Source organism: Pongo abelii, chromosome 12 (genome assembly GCF_028885655.2).
Source record: "Pongo abelii isolate AG06213 chromosome 12, NHGRI_mPonAbe1-v2.0_pri, whole genome shotgun sequence".
NCBI lineage: Eukaryota > Metazoa > Chordata > Mammalia > Primates > Hominidae > Pongo > Pongo abelii.
The window spans coordinates 41,976,990-42,002,759 of NC_071997.2; the positions used below are offsets into that span (position 1 = coordinate 41,976,990).

The 25,770-nt window shown below is 44.2% G+C and overlaps 1 protein-coding gene and 1 pseudogene across 4 annotated transcripts in view; both read left to right on the forward strand.

Moving 5' to 3' along the window:
- Positions 1-19,247, forward strand: part of MERTK (MER proto-oncogene, tyrosine kinase) — a 135,320-nt gene extending 116,073 nt beyond the window's left edge. For all 4 annotated transcript variants that reach the window (XM_024241878.2, NM_001131516.1, XM_054545362.2 and 1 more), the window contains 4 exon segments: positions 9,212-9,321; positions 11,230-11,389; positions 12,068-12,204; positions 18,231-19,247. In XM_024241878.2, coding sequence (XP_024097646.2) covers positions 9,212-9,321; positions 11,230-11,389; positions 12,068-12,204; positions 18,231-18,744 — 921 coding nt within the window. In that variant the 3' untranslated portion in view covers positions 18,745-19,247.
- A 4,875-nt stretch (positions 19,248-24,122) lies between these two features.
- Positions 24,123-24,341, forward strand: LOC129057806 (U2 spliceosomal RNA; annotated as a pseudogene).
- Positions 24,342-25,770: the final 1,429 nt, after the last annotated feature.

Below are 25,770 nucleotides of genomic sequence, written 5' to 3' on the forward strand. Positions count from 1 at the left end.
GGCCTGCTCCAGGTATTATTATCCTGCTTTACGGTGGGCTAAGTGGCTGTGTGCACAGTCTTATGGACAAAGCCTTACCAACTTGAGTTGGGTGGCCCAGGCTCCTGGTTCTGCACTTCACACCCCTCATGGCCGCATAATCCCCAGAGCTTGCAGACTATGGGAAGGCCATTGAAGGTGGCTCTCCTAAAAGAAATTTTACAGAGCTCATTCTGGATTTCAACCTTTGAAGGAGTGTTGGTGACCCAAGAAGACTGCACAACTGACATTCTGAAAAATGTTTGTAACATTTTACTCCCTATGTTGACTTACCCACCATGAGCACTGTGAAGCCCTGGGAATGTTGGATGTAGCTGTAGAGGCAGTTACGGATCATCTAGGAAATTGAGGGCCATGGAGACGCTTGCCTTTCTTCAGGGTCAATTTTCAGTATTGACTTCGAGGGCTGTAGCATTAAGGAATCATAGCCACTGGGGAAGTTGTATCTTTCATTTCCTAGGCCTCCTTATCTGAAACAAAAACAGTATCCTCCTGTTATGTTTTGTGGACAAATGGTGGACTGCAAGCAGGCGGTGTCCTGACTACATGCCCAGCTAAGAAGGACGCCCCTTCCTGCCTTGCACGCATCTTCTCTGTTGCAAAAGGCAGCGATCCTGCAGGGTTCTGGTTGGGACACGTGGGAACAGGGTGTGGCTGGCCTCTGTCAACAGTCATTCTCTGACTGGGCAAAAGGGCAAAAGTCACTCCAGATCATCACTGCCCTTAATCACAGCTGTAAGAAACCACAGGTCCTGGGAAGGAACCGAACCACCCAGTCTACACCTTGGCATTCTCGGACACACCCCACCTTTGTCCCTTTAGCTGCCATCAGTATGTGGACCGCTGAGTGCAGTAGTGCAATTAGGAACAACCGCTTCCTTCACTGCATCAGCGATGGCTCCAGGAAAGAATTCTTGCTGCTCTTGCTTGTTGGTCTGATGAGTCCACAGGATGAAAGTGCAAGGAAATTAGTTCTTAGGGACGATGAAAACTCACTCCCACTGGCTCTGCAGACAAAACACAGAGGGGAAAATGTCCCATGCAGCACCAGTGTGGTGGAGTTCTGCACACTCCCCTATATCTACAAACCTGGGGTGACAGTGGCCTAGGGTCAGCCAGGTCACTTTTCCAAGTGAAGCAGTGCCATGGGACTCACAAACTATTAACCAAAGGAGGTTTATTAAGTTCTGCCCAGGTGCGGTGGCTCACGCCTGTAATCCCAGCACATTGGGAGGCTGAGGTGGGGGAATCACTTGAGGTCAGTTCGAGACCAGCCTGACCAACATGGTGAAACCCCATCTCTCATGAAAATATACAAAAATTAGCCAGGTGTGGTGGCAGGCACTGGTAATCCCAGCTACTTGGGAGGCTGAAGCAGGAGAATCACTTGAACTAGGAAGGCAGAGGTTGCAGTGAGCCAAGATCACGCCACTGCAATCCAGCCTGGGCGACAGAGTGAGACTCCATCTGAAAAAATAAAACAACAAGGTTTATTAAGTTCATTAGTTCACTCTGTGAACAAGTGCTGACTCTAAGGTGGGCACTGAGCTCTGGGGACACTGGAGGGAACATGACAGATGTGGTTCCTGCCCCATGGAGCTGACCTGCTGGTGGTGAGTGAGGGGAGAACAGGAGACAGACAATTGATTATTCATAGTGAGGGAGCTGTGGGCACCAGGAGCACAGGGGCTCCAATGCCCAGTGGGCCAGGCAGAGCCCAGCGGGGGCATAGGGACAGGAAGTGTGCAAGGTAACTAAACTGGGGGGTGCAGTGTCCGTGCACAGATGCAGAACCTCATGGTGTCAGGGCCAGGACTTCTTCGTTTCAGTAACCTGGAGAATGTTGGCAGATAGATCAGAGATAGTGATTGGAATATGAAGCCCCATATGCTGCGGGGTCTGCCGTTTAGAAGGAAGGATTGTGCAGAGAAATGTGCATTCCCTTCCCCCCGCCCCCCACATCAGTCACTGAGCATCTTCATGTCAGGGAAGCCACACAGAGAAATGTGCATTCCCATCCCCCGCCACCCCCCACACCCAGTCATTGAGCATCTTCATGTCAGGGAAGCCACATTCCTTCTAAAAGATGTTTGGGCCCCATGTGCTGTCAGAGAAGCTTCTTGTTTTTGGAGTCCCCTCTTTTTGGCTTGTTCATTATAACATCTCTGGATGCAGGGTGCCTTTCAGTTCCCCGGTGGAGGCTGCATGGAGTTGCTTTCTAGTTGTTCTCTGAGGGTGAACTTGCTCACTCCATTCATCTCTTTATCATGAGCCTATCCATCCTCAGGATCAGAAGATGTGTTGGGAATTGGTAGGCCAGCATGCTTGCCTCAGCAGTGCCCCTAAGAGGGGCAGCAACCCCTGCCCTGAATCCTTCCAGCATGGAGACACTAGAGAGAAGCAGAACCTCAGACTGAAGTGCCCTGACCTCCGGTAACTTATGAACTTAATAACCACAGGTCACAGGTGACTGATAGAGTTACAGTGAACCATGATGACAAGAATGACAACTGAGGGCCGCCTTCATGGGGGAAGGCGGCTTAGAAAAACCCTAATCGTCATCCCAAGAGACAGGTCAATCTGTAGAAACAGCCCTTTATTTAAAATTTGGGAAAGCTAAAACAAATAGGCAAAAATGTGAGACCCAATTTAGAGTCAGCACATGCTGGAGCCTCCTTTTCTACTTCCAGCTAACGTTGGTATCTTATGCCTGTGTGTGATGGAGGGAGGGGACTTTTGCTTTGCTTTTTTTCCCCCTTTTACTCTTTCTCTTCTTCCTAGGGACAGTTTAAGTGATCGGGACAGGAGAGTGGCCCCGTTTCTTTTTTCCAGTTCCCCCCGGCCCCATGCCCACATGTACTCCTGTTCTCTTCCATGAGAATGCACTTGTCTTTCACCAGCATGAGTACTAACTGTAGAGACAGGAAGCTGCAGCCACATCACACAGCTGTTATAAAATCACCGAGACTCTTCCAAAGAGGTGAGGGGCCTAGTCCTACGCAGAAAATATTATAGACAGGGCTGAGTATTTTCCTCTTCTTTTTCCCCCAAAAAGAAAGATGATTGCATTATAGGAAGTCTGTAAAAGAATAAAAAATTACCCACAATTCCCAACACCTTAGTACAATTGTTGGCGATTTCAGACATTCGTCTCTCATTGTTCACTCAATGCCTACATTTCTCGTGGCCTTCATGTCACTACATACACACCTGCCCCTGGGATGACAGTGGCTAACCTTTCTCAAGCATGTAGCATAAGCCAGCCTGTATTTTGTATGTATTAATGCACCAGTGGCACAACAACCCTAAAAAGTAGTTACTAGTGGAATCTAAGGTGAGGAAACTGAGGCACGGGGGGTCATGGTGAAAGCAGGATTGGCCCCCAGGCTGCAGACCGTGTGCCTTCAATGCTCTTCTGACTGCCCCATTCTGTGTGCACCCCTCCCCAGCAGGGCAGCCCCCAGACAGATCCCTGTGAGTGGTGGCACCACATCTTCAGTGGGTTTTGTTTCATGTTGATGGGTGATTTTACTCACATTTAATTTATGGCATGTTGTATAATTTGGAGGGGGGGGGCGGTGGCGGGGGGATGGAATTTCACTCTTGTTGTCCAGGCTGGAGTGCCATGGCTCAATCTTGGCTCACCACAACCTCCGCCTCCCAGGTTCAAGTGATTCTCCTGCCTCAGCCTCCTGAGTAGCTGGGATTACAGGCATGCGCTGTCATGCCTGGCTAATTTTTTTTTTTTTTGAGACAGAGTCTCGCTCTGCTGCCCAGGCTGGAGTGCAGTGGCGCGATCTCAGCTCACTGCAAGCTCCGCCTCCCGGGTTCACGCCATTCTCCTGCCTCAGCCTCCCGAGTACCTGGGATTAAAGGTGCCCGCCACCACGCCCAGCTAATTTTTTGTATTTTTAGTAGAGACAGGGTTTCACCGTTTTAGCCAGGATGGTCTTGATCTCCTGACCTTGTGATCCACCCACTTCAGCCTCCCAAAGTGCTGGGATTATAGGCATGAGCCACCGTGCCCGGCCATGCCTGGCTAATTTTGTATTTTTAGTAGAGACAGGGTTTCTCCATGTTGGTCTGGCTGGTCTCGAACTCCCGACCTCAAGTGATCTGCCCGCCTCAGCCTCCCGAAGTGCTGGGATGACAGGCATGAGCCACCGTGCCTAGCTGGTATGTTGTATAATTTTTCTAATAATTTCTTGGGGGTGTGGGAATTTCATGTTATTGTACAAGAGTGCATTTTGTAGCAAAAAGATTAAAAATACACAGGGCTATTTGGTGGCCCAAATAGTTTTGTCTATTCAAGAATGTTACATAAATGGAGTCATACGTTTATAACCTTTTTTTTTTTTCTTTTTGAGACAGAGTCTCACTCTGTCACCCAGGCTGGAGTGCAGGGGCGCAATCTTGGCTCACTGCCACCTATGCCTCCCAGGTTCTAGCGATTCTCCTGCCTTAGCCTCCTGAGTAGCTGGGACTACAGGCACCTGCCACCATGCCTGGCTAATTTTTTTTTGTATTTGTACTAGAGACGGGGTTTCACCATGTTGGTCAGGCTGGTCTCAAACTCCTGACCTTAAATGATCCACCCGCCTGGGCCTCCCAAAGTGCTGGGATTACAGGTGTGAGCCACTGCACCCGGCCATTTTATAACCTTTTGAGACTGGCTTCCTTCACTCAGCATTATGTCTTTGAGATCCAAACAAGCTGTGTATATCAATAGTTCATTCCTTCTTTATTGCTGTGTAGTATTCCATTGTACGCTTCTACCACAGTTTATCTTTTCACCTGTTTAGGGACATATGGGTTGTTTCTAGGTTTTAGCAATCATGAATGAGACTGCTATAAAATTCATGTACAGATTTGTGGATGAAGTCTTCATTTTTCTAAAGTAAATGCCCAAGAGTAGGATGCTCCGTCATATGGTAAGTGCATATTTAACCTTATAAGAAACTGTTTTCCAGAGAGGCCATTCCATTTTACATTCTCACCAGCAGTGTGTGAGAAATGCAGTGCTCCTCATTCTTATTAGGACTTGATATTGTTGCTGGCTTTTCTGGTTTTTCCTTATAGCTGTCCTGATTGATGTAGAGTGATATCTCATCATGGTTTTTATTTGCATTTCCCGAATGACTAATGATGTTGAGCATCTTGCCATGTGCTTATTTGCCGTCCTTACATCCTCTTTGATGAGTGTCTGCTGTTCGAGTATTTTGTTTATTTTTTAATTGAGTTGTTGAGTTTCTTGTCATATTTTGAGAGTTCTTTATATGTTCTAGATAAAATTCTTTTGTTCGATATGTGATTTCCAGAGACTGTTTTCCAAGTTTGTAGCTTGTCATTGCATTCTCTTAACATGGGCAAAAATATTTTAATTTTGATAAAGCCCAATTTATCAGGTTTTTTTAATGAATCATGCTTTTGCTCTCATGTCTAAGAACTCTTTGCGTAACCCCTAGTAAAAAGATTTTCTCCTATTTCTTTTCTAAAGATTGTGTGCTCTTACATTTTACATTTAAGTATATGACCAATTCTGAGTTATTTTTTGTATAGGGTTTGAGATTTAGTTTAAGGTTTGCTTTTTTTGCGTATAGATGACCAATAGCAAGACTATCCTTAATCCATGAAAAGATTGTCCTTAATCCATTGAGTTGCTTTTGTACCTTTGTCTAAAAGCAGTTGGTTGTACATTTCTTAGTCCTCTGTTCTGTTTCATTAAACTGTGTGCCCATCCTTTGCCCCTACCACATTGTCTTGATTACTGAAGCTTTGTTATAAATCTTAAAATCACCCAGTGTGATTCTTCCTACTTCGTTCCACTTTTTCAGAATTGTTTTAACTATTCTGGTTTCATTGCCCTTCCACTGAAACTTTAGAATCAGCTTATCTGTGTCTGGCAAAAGTTCTGCTGTAATCTTATATCCTTTTGAACAAAATAACAAGTAAGGGAAACAAGTACACAGCATTTTACTGACTGATGAATAGTTTCCATTTGCAAAAAAATACAAGTGTATTTTCAATGATGGAAAATAACTTTCAAGTATTAACAAGATAAAAAGGAATGTAGTTTCCTATTTTGTTACTTAGTAGCCACAGATAAGGTGGAAGACACAAAGTGCATAGACAAACAGAAAAATCAAGCTTTTATTCAGATCTTTTCTTTGCTGCCTAGAATAAATAGCTCACTCCTGCTAGAGCAGCCCAAGACTATTACCAGTGTATTTGATACTGCGATGGCCCAATATCAAGTGTATTTAAACATGCTTCTCCAGGAGGGCTTGGGTGCTGGACCCATAGTGCCACTCTGCCCAGGGCAGACATCGTCCCTGGAGCTGTGCAGGGCAGACAGGCAGATGATGAGACATGACCCCAGGTCTCATGGAGATCGATAGTACAAAGGGAGATAGGCTGTAATAACATATGCATCACACAGTGATGTGAGCAGCCTGCTAGAGCTTCAGGGAAGAAATGAGTTCTGACTGGAGAAATGTTTAAAATATTCCGCACTGCTGACAGGGTGTGGTGGCTCACGCCTGTAATCCTAGCACTTTTGGGAGGCCAAGGCGGGTGGATCACCTGAGGTCAGGATGTGTCCGGAGTTGGTTCCTTCTGGTGGGTTCTTGGTCTCGCTGACTCCAAGAATGAAGCTGCGGACCTTCGCAGTGAGTGTTACAGCTCTTAAAGGTGGCATGGACCCAAAGAGTGAGCAGCAGCAAGATTTATTGTGAAGAGTGAAAGAACAAAGCTTCTACAGCATGGAAGGGGGACTCAAGCGGGTTGCCACTGCTGGCTGGGGGTGGCCAGCTTTTATTCCCTTATTTGTCCCCACCCACATCCTGCTGATTAGTCCATTTTACAGAATGCTGATTGGTCCATTTTACAGAGTGCTGATTGGTGCATTTACAACCCTCTAGCTAGACACAGAGTGCTGATTGGTGCATTTACAGTCCTTTAGCTAGACACAGAGCACCAATTGATGCGTTTTTACAGAGTGCTGATTGATGCATTTACAATCCTTTAGCTAGACACGGAGCACTGATTGGTGCATTTACAACCCTCTAGCTAGACAGAAAAGTTCTCCAAGTCCCCAGTCAACCCAGGAAGTCCAGCTGGCTTCACCTCTCAAGGAGTTTGAGACTGGCCTGGCCAACATGGCGAAACCTCATCTCTACTAAAAACATAAAAATTAGCCAGGCGTGGTGGTGCATGCCTGTAATCCCAGCTGCTTGGGAGGCTAAGGCAGGAGAATCGCTTGAACCCAGGAGGCAGAGGTTGCAGTGAGCTCAGATCGCGCCACTGCACCACTCCAGCCTGGGTGACAGAGCACAACTTCGTCTCAAAAAAAAAAAAAAAAAAAAAAAAAAATTCCACACTGTCATCATGGATATCCTCAAAAGAGTGGTAGGAGGAGTACAGTGAAAGATTAAGAGAAGCACACAGTCAGGATCAGAATGAGCAAAGACCAAATGATCTGAGAGCACACCCATGTTTTAAGAAAAGCAGATTGTCTCATATGGCAACAGCAAAGCAATGGAAGCATAGGAGGAGGGGTGATAAAACAGGAAAGAGAAGTTGGGGTCAATGTTTAGGTTCTACAACAAGTAGAATGACTTCACCAGCATGTAATACGAAACCCAACTCAAAATGACTTTCAGCGGAGATACAGGATCTCATGCAATAAAGCCCAGAAGTAGCAGAGCTCCAGAGTTGGCTAGGTGGGTGCTTGAGGAATTAATTGAGAAATTAAAGGGCTACAATTGCATTTGTAGCCCAAGCTATTAAAACAGCTCCTACACAAGAAGAAGGAGGAGGAGAAGAAAGAATTTTCTTAATTTTATTTTCAGATTATTCATCACTAGTATATAAAAATACAGTTGATTTTTGTATGTCCGTCTTGTATCCTACAACTTTGCTGAACTCATTTATTAATTGTGCTACACAATTATTTTTTAAGTGACTTTTGGTCACAGTCTCCAGGAATAACAGAAATGTTCTAGGAAAAAACAGCACAAATGAATAGTACCTGATACTCATTACATCTTCATGAATGACAGCAAGATGCAGTATTTCTTAGGACCCAAATCCTTTCCTGGAAATCAGTATCCAGAAAACCAAATACCCAAATAATACAGAATAGAGGCATAAAACTTCCATGCCTGATTTTTAAACAACTCCATTACTTAAAGATTAAGATTAAGACATTTCATTTATTTATACAGTATGTAATTGACATGTGTCTTGGAGAATAAAATCATTAAAAATGCAATGTCTTCGTGAGTACCATTTTGGAAAACTCATGTTTGGAAAGGAAGCCATGGCAAATCCAGTGCCTTGGGGAGGGTACATAATGGATGGACCCATTCATGACTGCCAGGGACTTGTGCAAATCCTTTTCTGCAGGGCCATGATTGCACTAAAACACTTAATTAGTACATGGAAGTTTTATCAGCAGTCATCCTCATAACCGATTCCAACAGTGGCTGGTTTTCTAACACAGCAATCTAGTTTGATTTTTAAAAGCTAGAGAAAACACTAGACTGTTGAAACTTATAGGCAGGCCCTACAGGAACAAAATGAAAATTCCTGAATATGTACTTGTGGTGCTTTGGTCCTGTGATAAGAGGTGAAGACTCTCCTAATTTCTGTTTAGAAGAAACAAGTATCTTTCAAAACATTTCAAAGTAAAATGGTAGCAGATAGGGGTGCCTAATTGGAAACAGCTCATCCTAAGTGGACTTTTCCCCTCCCAAACATTAGACCCCTGACACACACACACACGTGGCCACTGCTGAAGCCAGACCACCTGTCCCTTTCCCTCCTCTGTGCAGTGTGTGTGCTCTGTCCCACTCTGAAGGATACAGGGAAGGATCACATTTGACCTCATACCTTGTGAAAAGAAACAATGTCATTCACTGTAAATACTTTTAAAGATGGGGAAAAGAGAATATGATGTTTGCCAAGAAGTTTAAGGTTTTTTTCTTTCCTTTTTAAAAACCTTATTTGTGATATTAGTGATATGGAAATAAAAGATTTGTTTCCTTATTTCATCACTACACTGTAGTAAATTAAAGCATCCTTTAATTAACTAAAGCCCCCCAGGCAGAAACTGCTTGCAAGTTTTCCTTTTTAAAAGAGAGTCTTTCTTCTTGTTTCCTCTATCATCTAGCATATTCCTCTGCAGACGCTATTGAAATTCATGGTGGATATTGCCCTGGGAATGGAGTATCTGAGCAACAGGAATTTTCTTCATCGAGATTTAGCTGCTCGAAACTGCATGTAAGAGTCCTCGGCTATCCTGGAAGGGTTTGGACCTCATGGTGTTTGGTCTTTGCAGGGTTTGGGAGATGACCTGTTCCTATTTAGATAGGCAAGGAAGCTGCAGTCAGAGGGGGATGGTGTGGCTTGCTCCGAAGATGGAAATATGGCTGGGTGTTTGGGAGTTTTCACTGCCTCTGCATCTGAGAGTCTGGTTGGCTTCCAAAGCTTTCCCTTATGACTCCAGTTTTACCTTCACTCTCTCACTCAGGTAGGAATGCGAGGTGTGACCCTTGTGATCCTTCTCCATGCCATCAGCTAGCTTTGGACCTAGAGTTATGTGTACATCAGCTCCTCTTAAAGACAGCAGTGAAAATCATAAAGGCTTTTCCCTAAGTTTTCACAACACTTCCTTAGGAAGAAGTTTTGTACTTTGTATACATGGAAGCTGTCCTTTCACAGCAGACAATGGCTTCATTATACAAGAAATGTGGACTTAGGTTCTCCCTATGTCTTCAACCTGCTTCAGTAGAGCCATTGTCTGCTGTAAATCTTCAAAAACAATAACTATGTCTTGATTTTAAGTTTTTTATTGCAAGAAGAGGGAGTGGTCCTTCAATATATTTTGTCATTTGTTTTTCTTGGTCAGAGATGTGACAATGGGGCCTGCCCCCTCCCGCCTCCCTGCCAACCCTGCCCCTAGGGCTCCTAACTCTTTCACCTCATTTTTTAAAACACTAAAGGGGTTTTGGTTTTGTTATTGTTATTATTTAAATAATTTTTCGACCATGGAGGGAGAATCATGAAAACTCTTTTTCCCTTACTATTTCCTTCATGTTTTCCCAGCAGGTAGGGTGACCAGCTTTGCAGTTTACCCTGGCCTGAGGGGTTTCTCAGGACAAGGGACTTTGAGTGTAAAAAGTCAGTGTCAGGCAAACAGGGACAAGTTAGTCACCTTCCCCAGACTACTTTATATCTATTTCTTCTCCTTCTCTTCCTTTTATTCTTTCTTCTCCTCTTCCTTCTTCTTGTGTAGGAGCTGTTTTAGTAGCTTGGGCTACAAATGCAGTTGTAGCCCTTTAATTTCTCATTTAATTCCTCAAGCACCCACCTGGCCATCTTAGCAAGAAGCCCAGCGTCTTGCTCTTACTGCATGTAATCCCCATCTTCCCCAAACTCTCAGGGGACTTACTATAGTCCTCAGGGCCAGTGCTGCTTCCAGACCTCTGGAAGGCTGCTGGGGTCCTCCATCAGTCCACCAGAGGGCTCTGGTTTTGAGCTGCTGCTCTTTTTTGCTTCTGCTATGCTGCGTCTCCATGTTCTCCAGCTGTTTCTATCCACTGTGCACAGGTGCCCTTGCTGGTCCGCATCCCACACAGATTAGAGTGATGCAAGATTGCATCACTTGAGGCCAGGCGTGGTGGCTCACACCTGTAATCCCAGCACTTCGGAAGGCCAAGGCGGGCAGATCACTTGAGGTCAGGAGTCCGAGACCAGCCTGGCCAACATGGTGACACTCCATGTCTACTAAAAAAAAAAAATTAGCCGGGTGTGGTAGTGTGTACCTGTAATCCCAGCTACTCAGGAGACTGAGGCAGGAGAATTGCTTGAACCCGGGAAGTGGAGGTTGCTGTGAGCCGAGATCGTGCCACTGCACACCAGCCTGGGTGACAGGGTGAGACTGTATCTCAAAAGTCTCAAAAAAAAAAAAAAAAACAAACTGCATCACTTGCTCTTGCTCTTGCTCTTGCTCTGCCATTGGTCCTCACTTGCTCTGCCATTGGTCCCAATGCACCATGCTCACAGGCTGGTGGTGTCTCTGTGTTCTTTTGGTCAATTATCATAAGTGTTTTCACCTGTGTCTGATACAGACCAGTAATTTAAGGCATTGCCTCTGACGCTGCTGAAGACATAACCTGCTCTCTGTAGGTTGCGAGATGATATGACTGTCTGTGTTGCGGACTTCGGCCTCTCTAAGAAGATTTACAGTGGCGATTATTACCGCCAAGGCCGCATTGCTAAGATGCCTGTTAAATGGATCGCCATAGAAAGTCTTGCAGACCGAGTCTACACAAGTAAAAGTGACGTGGTATGTACACAGCTTTGATTCAGGGGCCCCACAGTGCAAAGAGGAGGGCATATTGAAAGAAATGACTTCAGCTGGTATGGCAAGACATTTTACTCTTTGATAAACTGAGGATTGGGAGCTTGCTCAGATCTCTCTTTTATATCTTACCATCAGATACTTTAATTCAGGTAGAACAGTAGATTCTGGTGAAGTGTCCTGACATTCAGAAGATGTGTGCTTTGCAAAAGCCCTTAATTTCTTCCCATTTTTCTTTGCTATCAAAGGATGACTCATTGCCCACAACTAGGATATTTCATAATCACATTAAATTGAATGAGTTCATCCACTGGCTCTTGGAACCTAGATGCTATATGAAAGGTGCTGTGTAATTACGCCCTTGACCCGAGATAAGGAAAAAAAAGCACCTAACAGCAACAGTGGAGGAGAGCACTAAGCAGATGTGTGACGAGGCTGTTTCTGCCTTTGCCAGATTTCCCAGAACAGCTTTTGTAGAAGTGGGGAACTGTGACACTCCAACCCCACGTTATTGCTGCGTTGGGAGAGCAGTGTGTCTCACACATAATTGCCAGCTTTGTGCATGATCATCAGTGTTTAAGGAAATGACCTTTCCCAGTGAAAAAGTCCATTCAGGCTTTGTGGAAAGGCTTGCATCCTAACTTGTTGTTGCTTTGTTCCCAGTGGGCATTTGGCGTGACCATGTGGGAAATAGCTACGCGGGGAATGACTCCCTATCCTGGGGTCCAGAACCATGAGATGTATGACTATCTTCTCCATGGCCACAGGCTGAAGCAGCCCGAGGACTGCCTGGATGAACTGTGAGTGGGCTTCTCTGTCTCCCTTCCATACCCTGCATGGGGCAGCCACTTGGCTCTGCAGTGACCTCGGAAACACAGCCGTGGGAGGGGAAGGGAACTGCTGTTAGTCAGGTGGGCATGTGCAGAGGGGTGGCACCCACAGACACCCCAGCCCAGGAGCCATTCCTGATGTGGGAGATAGTGTGTGGTATCTCCAGTGAGCCCACTGAGGCTCACTCATCCAAAGGGCCTCAGTCTCAAACGACAGGCACTGTCAAGACAAGGCAATGGCACCTGTCCTAAAATTCCTTACACACCTCTAGGAAATATATCCACAGATAATAGCTTTGCCTTATAGTGCATGAGGTCCTTGAATGATTCCTCACCCTCTTTTGGTCCAGTTATCTTTCTCCTTCTATGTAGCGTTTCAAACACTCTACTCACAGTAGTATCCTTCATCAGGAAACTCAGAAATCTAAACCAATGACTTTGGGATCAGGCGGCTCATCAGAATCACTTGGGAGATAGTGTAACAATACGATTCCTCGGCCCTGTTCCCGGAAATTATGATGCTTTTGGTACAAAGTGGGCCCAGAAATGTGTGTTTTAGAATGCTCCCTGGGGCTGGGCGCAGTGGCTCATACCCGTTATCCCAGCACTTTGGGAGGCCAAAGAGGGCAGGTCGTTTGAGCCCAGGAGTTTAAGACCAGCCTGGGCAACATAGAGAGACCCTGTCTTTATTAAAAAATAATAAAATAAGGCCGGGTGTGGTGGCTCACGCCTGTAATCCCAGCACTTTGGGAGGCCGAGGCGGGTGGATCACGAGGTGAGGAGTTCGAGACCATCCTCGCTAACACAGTGAAACCCTGTCTCCACTAAAAATACAAAAAATTAGCCGGATGTGGTGGTGGGCACCTGTAGTCCCAGCTACTCGGGAGGCTGAGGCAGGAGAATGGCATGAACCCGGGAGGCAGAGCTTGCGGTGAGCTGAGATCGCGCCACTGCACTCGAGCCTGGGCGGCAGAGTGAAACTCCATCTCAAAAAATAATAATAATAATAATAAAATAATAAAATAAAATGGTCCCTGAGAGATCATGTGTTTAGACAGGAGAAAGAACCACCAGCTGTGACATACACAGAGTACACATCCCATCCTGACAGGGCCCCCATCTTCAAGGCCAGGCAGTATGGGGAAGAGACCCAGGCCTCGGAGTCAGTAGGCCAGGCTCTGCTTCCTAACTGGCCCTGTGAGTGGCTATGGCAATTAATCTCCCCCAAGCACTTTGCTGACCTTATTAAAATAATTTCTTGTGGCCCTGCTGGTAGCTTGGTGACGGTGATTTGAACCTTCCTAATGGGGAGTCTCCTCCCTGTATAATAAGGGCCATGGGCTTGGAGAGGGGCATTCTCACCATATTTAGCGAGAACATTTCAGGACTGTGGGCCTGCTCTGGCTCTGTCATGGAGTGCCATGCCTGGGCTGGAACAGGAGAGTGTGGAGAGCACCCTCCCTACACACACACACGCACACACACAGACACACACACACACACACACACAGGCCCTGCTGCCTCACATGGGGGAGAGAGCCTGGGTCCATTTGCCCACAGGCTTTCCAGCTCCCTTCTAAGCCAAAAAGAAGGAAACTGTTTTAATCAGAGCCTCGTCCCGTGGGTAGTGGTTGGTGGTTTTTATTGTGGTGGTAGATGTATAACATTAAGAAGAGAAACAAGCACTGTAAAACCTTTAAAACATCCTGAAATGCTAATAAAATTAGTTCTTGGGTTTCATGGTAGTTTTTAAAAGTGCCATGTTTATGAAGTGCCTGCTTCTGAAAATAAGGAAACATTTCAGTCAAACAATATTGACTATGGAAAGAGTTTTGTTGCAGTTTCTTTCTGAGCTTTCCTTGCTCACCAAAAATGTTGATATTTGCGGTAATTATGTTGGGTCTTAGCAAGGTCTAAGCTGTGTCACGTTGTGGTTTTTAGAGCCAAAACAAGTGAATGCTGAGTCGGTTTTCTGTGAGACATTTTAGGGGACAAAGCAGCAGAGTCAGCACACGCCGTGGGGCTGGGGAAGTCAGGCAGAAAGGGGTGAACCTGCCACCCCCGCCTCCTGTGGGCTCCGTGCCCTGGGTGTGCTAAGGGGGCTATGGCTGTGCTGTGGCCTCGGGGCCCCCGTGAGCCAGGCTTTCTTCCATCTTCTCTCGAATCTAGATGTGGGGTAACAACAGCATCCCCCAAAGAGCGCTCTGTTCCATTTCTGAGACATTTCCTTTGTAAAATGAACTCAGGCTGAGTGCAGTGGCTCATGCCTGTAATCCTAGCACTTTGGGAGGCCAAGGCAGGAGGATTGCCTGAGGCCAGGAGTTTGCAATCAGCCTGGGCAACATAGTGAGACCCCATCTCTACAAAAAATAAACAAAATTAGCTGGGTGTTGTAGGGCATGCCTGTAGTCCCAGCTGCTCAGGAGGCTGAGGTGGGAGGATCACTTGAGTTTAGGAGGTTGAGGCTGCAGTGAGCTATGATTGTGCCACCACACTCCAGCCTGGGAAACAGAGCAAATCCTGTCTCAAAAAAAAGAAACAACAACCAAAAAAAAACCCAAAACACAAATCTAAAGTGTTTCACATGATGGCTGAAATAGTCAATGTGAGGGAAAGGTCAGTGACTCTTCCTCATAGTGAAGGAGGTAGAGGTCACGGATGAGAGCAGGGGCCCTGCATCAGATGGACTGGTACTGCCACCGACTGTTGGCGTGACTTCAGTCAGTTCCTCTCCTCTCCAGGCCTCAGCTGCCCTGTCTGTGAATGTGACTGCATCTCTTCCTTCGTGGGGCTGCAGTGAGGAGTAATCGGTTAGGGCCCATCAGCCCACACACAGCTGGCACTTGCTGGTCATGTTCTACCTGCATCAGCCACCTTGAAGCTGCAGTTGCGCGGACTTAGGGGCTCCTCTCCGGGACTCACCTGATGCCCATCCCAGCACCACCCTCGCGCTTCACACACCTGACCAGCCTAGCATTGCCCTCACACTCTTATTCATCCTGCCACCCAGGACCTGGCGTGTTGGCTGGCACAGAGCTGGCCCTGCCTCTTGCCTGCTTCTTGTCTGCCCCAAGGACCCCCAGCTTACACCCACCTTCTCCATCTCAGAAACCCTCCTCTACCCGTTGATCTAATCCCTCCCTCCACTGCCACCTGAGGCATCTGAGATCTGGAGAAGGGACAAGATGGGAGTCACAGTGGGCTGAGTGGCAGAGCTGGGTAGATACTGGCTAACACAGTGGAAGCACAGCTGATAGGAGATGGGCATCGTTTCCCTGTGCAGACTTGCAGCCTGCACTCGGCCATCCTCAGAGCCAGAAGCAAAGCAGGTGCTTGAAAAATATGAGTAAAGTCATACATTTACAAATTTTGTAAATTCATATGATTTCATTTAATTGTAATAAAATATACATAACATAAAATGTACTCTCTTAACCAGTGTGTACAGCTCAGTGGCGCGAAGTACATTCACAGTGTTGTTTAACCATCACCACCATCTAGCTCCAAAACTCTTGTTATCTTGTAAATCTGAAACTCTCTACCCATTAAACTAATCCCATTCTCTCCTCCCCACAGCCCCTGGCAACCTATATGATCACATCTTTTATAAAATCTCAACAAAAATAAAAATTACCATTTACAAAAGCAATTACCAAACTTATTTTTCTTTCCATCCATAAAATTTTATAAAATCTAAATCACTAAATATCACAGCCTTCCTATTACTTACCAGATGGGGGCTTCTTGTTAATCTCCTTGTTCTACTACAATGAAATTGCCCTTTTGTGGGAGTAGGTTAGACAATGTATACATGTTCACTATGTCTTTAAAAGTCATATTTATATTTTTATACATTTGATAAGGTATTGAATATTAAAGGAAAAGAAGTTTCAAAGTGATATTGATACTATTCTACTTGGAAATAAAGATAAATTATTTAAATACTTTCTCCTAAGACATGAAATAAGTGAAAGTAAGTTAAATACCACAGCCTCTTGATGAAATAATGAAAAGGAGATTATGTCCCTAAGAACAGAATGTCTCAAAGCTCATCTGAGATGGCAAACAATCAAGGCTCTGTGGAAAACGGAGTCATGCAAATTGACTTATGATGCCTGAAAACCTCAAAAATAAAAAAGAAACTGTCTGTCAAGTCTAAGTGACCATCTAAAGAAGGTAAGACAGGGAAACAAAACAGAACCCCCTAAGCCTGAGATGAGAACAAGGATTGTGAGGCAGGGAAACGCGCCGTGCCATTGTCTAGGCCTACGTTCAGGATCAAGCTCTTCACATGCGTGGCACTTTGCCAGCCTCCAGCTTCCGGATGCGTGTGCAAGTGTTGGTAAAGGCTGGAACGTGGACAGGTGAAAGGATATCATTATACACCTACGTGAATGAGATCTGCATGTTGTGTGTGAAGTAGCATGTTCGTAGAATTAGCCAAAGGCTCTGTGGGCTGTAACTGAATGTCAATATGGAAATTGCATATTTTTGTTCATAAGATGCCAGTAATTTATTGCATGGCTCGGATGATTTAAATTTGGGTCTTTTTTTGTCCAATGACATATGAATTATCAGTTTCTCAAAACAGAAAAGAATCAAAATGAAATGATGCCTAGGCATGCTGGTGTGTACCTGTAATTCCAGCTACTCTGGAGGCTGAGGCAGAAGATCACTTGAGCCCAGGAGTTCAGGGGTTCTCCACCAGCCTGGGCAAAATAGCAAGACTTCATCTTATTAAAAAAAAAAATACATCTATTTTTAAAATCAAAAATATATATATACACATATATACACACACACACACACACACACATTTTTATATATATACACATTTCAGGCCAGGCATATTAATTGGCATGTGTATATATATATATGCCATATATATGTGTATATATATGCCATATATGTGTGTGTGTATATATATGTGTGTGTGTGTGTGTGTGTATATGTACACACACATATGGCATATATATATATATATGTATATACACATGCCAATTAATATGCCTGGCCCTGAAATGTCAGGTCTATCAATTATAAGAAAAGAAACATTTTTAATGAAATGATGGTATAACTCACTCTTCATCTCAGCCTATTGATTCCTAATTGTCATCTGTCTTACTGTGCTCCATTAAATGTCCCTCCATTGGAATTCTTAACTATATTAGACACTGGGATGAAAAAAACACCCAGAAGAGAGTTGCCCTCTATAAAACAAAGTGGAAGGGGTTGTAAGGAGCACTTAGACGCAGGAGTTGTCCAATCTGAATCTGAATCCCTGGCTACCCACATGGCCGTGGCACGTTCTGTAATGTTCCTGAGCCCACTGTCATCTTCATTACAAAGTGACAATGACAGGGCTGTTGAGAAGACTAGATGGAGTGATACATAGCACTTAACTACCCCCTGCCCTCACCCCTGCTCCTGACCTTCTTAGCCCTAGCCCCAGGGCCCCAACTAACTCAGCTGTCCTGGTAACAACTCAGTTTGATGGCATAGGACAGAGATCAGCAAACTTTTCCTATAAAGTGCCAAATAGCAAATATTTTTGGCTTTGCAGGCCTTTTAGCACCTGCTCAACTCTGCCATTGTGACATAAGAAGTCATAGATAACGTGTAAACAAATAAGGATAGCTGTGTTCCAATAAAACTTTATTTACAAAGCAGACAGTGGGCCGGATTTGGCTCATGGGCCATAGTTTGCTAGCCGCTATATAAAGAAAGAGACCTAAATACTCCTTATCTGCAAAGTTAGATATAATTGCCACATATGTGCTCTTCCTAGAAACAGAATCACTTTTTTGTCAAATACCATGGAACATTTACAAAAGTTGTATAAATATTAGGCTACCAAAAAAGTCTCAATAATTTTTATAAAAAGTAGAATGAATGCTGATTAAAATGTGATAACGATTCTGTAAAAACAAAGGCATGGATTGCACAAAGAGATGGGTGCTATGCTGGGAGATAATCCACTTCTTTTTAACTTTCAGGTATGAAATAATGTACTCTTGCTGGAGAACCGATCCCTTAGACCGCCCCACCTTTTCAGTATTGAGGCTGCAGCTAGAAAAACTCTTAGAAAGTTTGCCCGATGTTCGGAACCAAACAGACGTTATTTACGTCAACACACAGTTGCTGGAGAGCTCTGAGGGCCTGGCCCAGGGCTCCACGCTTGCTCCACTGGACTTGAACATCGACCCTGACTCTATAATTGCCTCCTGCACTCCCCGCGCTGCCATCAGCGTGGTCACAGCAGAAATTCATGACAGCAAACCTCATGAAGGACGTTACATCCTGAATGGGGGCAGTGAGGAATGGGAAGATCTGACTTCTGCCCCCTCTGCTGCAGTCAAAGCTGAAAAGAACAGTGTTTTACCCGGGGAGAGACTTGTTAGGAATGGGGTCTCCTGGTCCCATTCGAGCACGCTGCCCTTGGGAAGCTCATTGCCTGATGAACTTTTATTTGCTGACGACTCCTCAGAAGGCTCAGAAGTCCTGATGTGAGGAGAGGTGCGGGGAGACATTCCAAAAATAAGCCAATTCTTCTGCTATAGGAGAATCCAGTTGTACCTGATGTTTTTGGTATTTGTCTTCCTTACCAAGTGAACTCCATGGCCCCAAAGCACCAGATGAATGTTGTTAAGTAAGCTGTCATTAAAAATACATAATATATATTTATTTAAAGAGAAAAAAATATGTGTATATCATGGGAAAAGACAAGGATATTTTAATAAAACATTACTTATTTCATTTCACTTATCTTGCATATCTTAAAATTAAGCTTCAGCTGCTCCTTGATATTAACATTTGTACAGAGTTGAAGCTGTTTTTTCAAGTTCTTTTCTTTTTCATGACTATTAAATGTAAAAATATTTGTAAAATGAAATGCCATATTTGACTTGGCTTCTGGTCTTGATGTATTTGATAAGAATGATTCATTCCATGTTTAAAGTTTTATAACTGATTAATTTTCTGATATGGCTTCCTAATAAAATATGAATAAGGAAGGATATGTTGAACTTACTTGAGACTTGAAAGACAGTGGTCGGCAGCAGCCTTGTAGCCTTTGCAAAGGAATTCCCTTAATGCCTGGTCCTTGGGGCAATTGCTCTGACCATTCTTGGCATTGCTTTATAGAGATATGGAAAAACGACACCAGGGTCTGTAGATAAGGAACAAAAAATATTAAAGGATTGAAAAATGGTATGAGAATGGAAAGATTTAAAATCAGCTGAAGAAGAGAATCTGGCAGGTGAAGCACTTTTCTGTTTGGGAGGCGTAGCTCATGGGAGGTAGGCATGGGCAGTGGGGCAGGGCATAGCTGAGCTCACGTCCTGCCTCTGCCACTTCGTAATAGCCATCATTTGTAGAGTACTTGTTTCAGGAACTTTATGTGAACCATCTTATTTAATCTGTATGTCATTATAACATGGTACAAATGCCATCATCATGTATGAGCCAAGAAATCCAGGCTTAGAGAGACTGAATAACCTGCTTGTAGCCCACATCTAAACAGTGGGAGAGCCAGAATTTAGAACATCTGATTCTGGCTAGTTCTATGCATGTGATTTGGGGGTTGTATTAGTCCATTCTTGTATTGCTATAAAGAAATACTTGGGACTGTGTAATTTATAAAGAAGTTTAATTGGCTCACAATTCTGCAGGTTATATAGGAGGCACAGTGCTGGCATCTGCTCAGCTTCTGGGGAGGCCTCAGGAAGCTTGCCATCATGGCAGAAGGCAAAAGGGGAGCAGATGTCTCACATGCAAGAGAGAGAGGGGAGGTACTACACACTTTTCAACAACCAGATCTCACAAGAACTCACTCGCTATCACGAGAACAGCACCAAGGGGCTGATGCTAAATCATTCATGAGAAATCCGCCCCCATGATCCAATCACCTCCCTCCAGACCCCACCTTCAACACCGGAGATTACAACTGAACAAGAAGTTTGGGTGGGGACACAGATCAAAACCATATTAGAAATCTACTCCAGAGCTTCTCAACCTTTTTACTTTATTTAATAAACATAAATCACTTACTCTGTGCCAGGCATGGCACTCATTTAATTTTCATAACAACACTACCAGATAGGTACTACTATTATCTCCACTTCACAGATGGGCAGACTGGGGCAGGAAGAGGCTAACTTATGCTGCTAGTAAGGGCAGCAGAATGACGCAGTCAGTTGAATTGTTGATTTCCCAGCCTTTGGGGCAGCTGAGCAGGCCCAGAGCCACTGGCATCTTCAGGCCTGTTTACTCCCCACCAGTGAGCAGCCTCACCTAGGCCTCTCCCACAGCCGTCAAGAATCAGAATCTACATGGGGTCCAATAGTGTGGCTGTCACCCAGGTTCTGGTCCCAGCTGCCCACCCAGGCACCCAATCTCCAGGGTGAGCCAGCTCCTCTGTTACTGTGAAATGCTCCATATGAAAAAGTTCTGGCCAGATGTGGGGATTCACACCTGTAATCCCAACACTTCAGGAGGCAAGGCAGGAGGATCACTTGAGCTCAGGAGTTCAAGACCAGCCTGGACAACATAGTGAGACCCTATATCTACAAGAAAAAATTAACCAGAAATGGTGGTGTGTGCCTGTAGTCCTAGCTACTCTGGAGGCTGAGGCAGGAGGATCACTTGAGCCCAGGAGTTTGAGGTTACAATGAGCTGTGATTGTGCCACTGCACTCTAGCCTGGGTGACAGAGCGAGACTGTGTCTCTAAAAAATTTTTTTAAAAAAGTTCTGAGGGTTTGAAAAGAATCTGTAAAATGCCACCATTACATTTTATTCGTGAAAGAAAAAAAGCTGTAGCTCCTATAAAGATAACTTACACTGTTGAAAATTTTTGGTCATTAAAAAATTAAAAAATTTATCACCTACTTGTATAAACAGTTTCTTATTGATGGTAAGTAGCAGGAAGTTGAAGAACTGATCATTGAAGTCTTGATCAGAACCTGATGGTGACTAGTTCAAACAAAAAAAACCCACCCCAATATAGAAAGGTATGCTCATATCTATGAGCAAAGTAATTATAAACATTGAAAAATGTTATTTGGAAGTTTAATATAAACTTAATATTAAATATCTATGCTCATATACAGTACTTTGTATTTTATATTTCTAATTTTAACAGCATAATGTAAAAAATGTACAATGAATAGTTCATCAAACACCCCACAGCCCTCTAAATCCTGTCCAGTATCTTCTGTGTGGTCTGAGCAGGGCTGGGGAGCCTGGGCCAGTTCTGCCGCAGGAGAGTGTAGAAAGCTGAGCCAGCTGTGACTTCTGGCTTTTCTTGAGACATCAAGAAACGTAGCAGAGAAATTCACTTCAGCACACAGCACGATGCACGCAAGTGTTGGTTAAAAGTGGTGTGATGAATGAGAATGAAGCTGGGCTACCATTGTTCTTCACATTTAAATCTCCACGCTGAGAATGTTGGTGTTCTTCTTAGCCACATCTGAATATCTGAAAATTTGGAAAGAACTAACTTTCAGATGATCCAATCATTGGCAAACTCTCATACTGTCTTCTGAGCATAAACTGAAAACAGCCTTTCAAATTCTCTTTCATAGAAACTCAAATTACTTTTGTAAGTGGCTCTTACAGGCAAAAAGAGGGAGAGAGGAAACAGGAAGAAACAAGTCGGGTTAATTGTCTTAACCATGCTGGGGCTCAGGATCAGGAGGTCGAAAGAACAAGGAAACAGACATATGCCAGAAGCACTCATGACTGGCACGTTGAGACTTGCCCTCCCTTGTGAGGATTTTCTTTCTTTTGTGTTGTTTTTTTTCCTTTCTGTTGCTTTTCTTAATGAGTAGAAAGGAGAATCAAGCATCAGGGCAACTCTTAAAAAAAAAAACAAAAACACCAAAGCACTCTTCATCGTGAGCCAGGCCATATGGTCAGAGGTGGGTTGGATGGGAGCTCACCCTGCCAGATCTCCTTGGGCAATCATGGGCAGGTCACTTGACTTTCCTTGAGCCCCAGTTTTCTCAAGTGTGCAGTAAACATACCAATGCCTTTTTCTGCAACACCCTGTGTAAGAAGGGGAGGAGGCAAGGTCTTTGAAAGAATGTTATACTCACAAGAGGCTGTTCTCAATTTGTGGCATCATTCCTTATGCAGTGCAAACCCAGCAACATTTTTCATATTCGAAATATTTTCAGCCAGGCGTGGTGGCTCATGCCTGTAATCCCAACACTTTTGGTGGCCGAGAAGAGAGGATTGCTTGAACCCGGTAGTTCAAGACCAGCCTGGGCAACATAGGGAGACCCTGTCTCTATAAAAAATAAAAAAGAAATTAGCCAGGGATGGTGGCATGCAATTGTGGTCCCAGCTGCTCAGGAAGCTGAGGTGGGAGGATCACTTGAGCCTCGAAGCTCAAGGCTGCACTGGGCTGTAATCACACCATGGCACTCTAGATGGGGCGAAAGAGCAAGACTCCATCTCAAAAAAAAAAGAAACATTTTCCCTGATTGTTTCATCAACTCCCTCCAAAATAAACACAGTCATTCATAATCTGAAAAGAGAAAGAGATAGTATTTCACCTTAGCCAGAAATGCACAGTTGGGGAAGTTCAGAGTGAAGGAGGAGGCCCTCCGTCCTCACCTCAAACAGCCACTGGGCTCAGCAGCTGGAACTACCTTCCTCTTGTCTATCCTGGCGTTTAGCTACTGATGATACAAGCCTCAGTGCACCTCTCCCTAACATGTGGGTTATGACAAGCAATGGTGGCTTGCTTTATCAGGAGCATTTGGGGACATGCGGTGGGTCAGAATGCTATCCCAGGAAGGGGATCTTCCCTCTCTGCCTCCATGTCTGCCAGACCTAGCAGAGGTTCCCCACCTGGGAAATGGGCCAAACCACAGTCTCTTCTTTTACAGAGCAGGCTGATTCTAGCCAGACCAGTTCTGATTCATGAAAGTCAAGACTTTTGTAACTTTTCCTGGTCAATGGCAAAAGCAAGTTGGAACTTCTGCTGAGTCCATGGGAAAGTAACTGACCCAATAATAAACTAGCAACAACAGCAACTTAACTTCTCTAAAGATGTTTAGTAACTGAGTGACAAATGAGAAAACGGGAAGTTTTGTTTTCTTTAATAAATGTTTCAATGATGCACAATGTTCCTATCCTTAGATTTTATTTTCTTTCTTTAAAGCTCTTAAGTGAGAATAGCAGCAAAACTCCCATTCTATTGAACTTTAAAAGGCATGTATAATTACTTAATTTTTTGTTATTTAAATGCAATAATTCTGGGCATGGTGGCTCATGCCTATAATATCAGCACTTTGGAAGGCAGAGGTGGGAGGATTGCTTGAGCCCAGGAGTTCAAGACCAGCCTGGGCAACATGGTGCAATCCCATCTCTACAAAAAACACAAAAATTAGCTGGGCATGGTGCCACATGCCTGCAGTCTCAGCAACTTCAGAGGCTGAGGTGGGAGGATCACTTGAGCCACAGAGGTCGAGGCAGCAGTGAGTCATACTCATGCCACTACACTTCAGCCTGGGCAACAGAGACCCTGTCTCAAAATAAATAAATGTAATAATTACTTCTAGAAACTGTAACCTGTGGACCACTATTTTAGAATATTTTTACATACAATCTCTCTTATTTAAATGGGATTCCATGGATAGATATATGAAAGAGAAACCAGAGAATTATATATATTAACTCTTTCTACTCCTTAAGGACACGATAATTTTTAATTAATAGATTTATTGAGACTATACACTTAAACATTCTAATGAAGAAAGTGTTTTCAAACAACAGTCATATGAGGTCACCTATAACCCACTCATCCATTTGCAAATATTCACCGAGAGGAAGGCCCTGTTCTGGGCATTGGGATCTTGCAAAGAAAGGCAGTCTAGGCCTTATCGCTTCTCGGCCTTTTGGCTAAGATCAAGTGTAGAAAGGCAGTCTAGTCCTTGCTGTCTTGAATAACAGTCCAAAGGAGGGAACAGGTGGCTTTGGATGAATCATTTTCTTTTAACTATAGTCTTCTCTTTTTTTTTTTTTTCTTTTTGAGACAGAGTTTCACTCTGTTCCCCAGGCTGGAGTGCAGAGGCACGATCTCGGCTCACTGCAACCTCTGCCTCCTAGGTTCAAGCGATTCTTCTGCCTCAGCCTCCCAAGTAGCTGGGACTACAGGCATACACCACTATGCCCAGCTACTTTTTGTATTTTTAGTAGAGATGGGGTTTCACCATATTGGCCAGGCTGGTCTCGAACTCCTGACCTCGTGATCTGCCCACCTCGGCCTCCCAAAGTGCTGGGATTACAGGCATGAGCCACCACACCCGGCCATCATTTTCTTTTAAAGAATATTCTTCAGAATACTCTGACCTGCACATTTTGTTGAAGTCCATTCGTAGCATAGTGAAGCAGAGCAGCCACACCTGTAGATGCTATTTAGAGACTCTACAAGAAACCTCCGGAAAAGGGACAGAATTCCTTTCCTGGAAGCAAGCTCCAAGGCCGGGCCCCACATGACTTAAAATTAAAGGGCCATCAGCTGGGGCTTAAAAATCAAAATCCCATTATACCACAGTCTGAGCAGTTCAAGGGGATGCAGGCTACTGATTTAACTCCACAAGTAGTAATGGCTTGTTTTAACAAACATAGTTTCTCATCATAAAAATGTGTAATTCGCCAATTTTTTTCATCCATACTTCATACTAGATTATCTCTAATGATCTATCTTCAAGTTTGCTAGTTCTTCTTCTCTCAGCTCACAGCTACTATTGAGGCCCTCTACTGAGTTTTTCATTTCAGTTATTGTACTTTTTCAACTCCAGAAATTCCATTCAGTTATTTTAATGACTTCTATCTCTTAATTGATATTGTCTGTTTAATTTTAAATTCAAAAATATACAACGTGGTGTTCTTTAGTTTTCCGAACATATTTACAAATAGATGCTTTTCTTTTTTTTCTTTTTTTTGAGACGGAGTTTCACCCTTGTTGCCCAGGCTGGAGTGCAGTGGTGCAATCTTGCCTCACCACAACCTCCATCTCCCAGGTTCAAGTGATTCTCCTGCCTCAGCCTCCCGAGTAGCTGGGATTACAGGCATGTGCCACCACACCTGGCTAATTTTGTATTTTTAGTGGGGCTGGGGTTTCTCCATGTCCGTCAGGCTGGTCTCGAACTCCCGACCCCAGGTGATCCACCTGCCTCAGCCTCCCAAAGTGCTGGGATTACAGGCATGAGCCACTGCACCCGGCCTACAAATAGATGCTTTTCTATAATGAAGTACAGTCATGTGTCACTTAATGATAGGTATACATTCTAAGAAATGCATTGTTAGGCGATTCCATCATTGTGAGAACATCATAGAGTGTACTTACACAAACCTAGATGGCATAGCCGACTACACACTTGGGCTATATGGTATAGCCTATTGCTCCTAGGCCTATTGCTCCTATACAAACCTGTACAGCATGTTACTGTACTGAATACTAAAGACAATTGTAACACAATGGCAAGTACTTATATACCTATACATAGAAAAATGACAGTAACAAT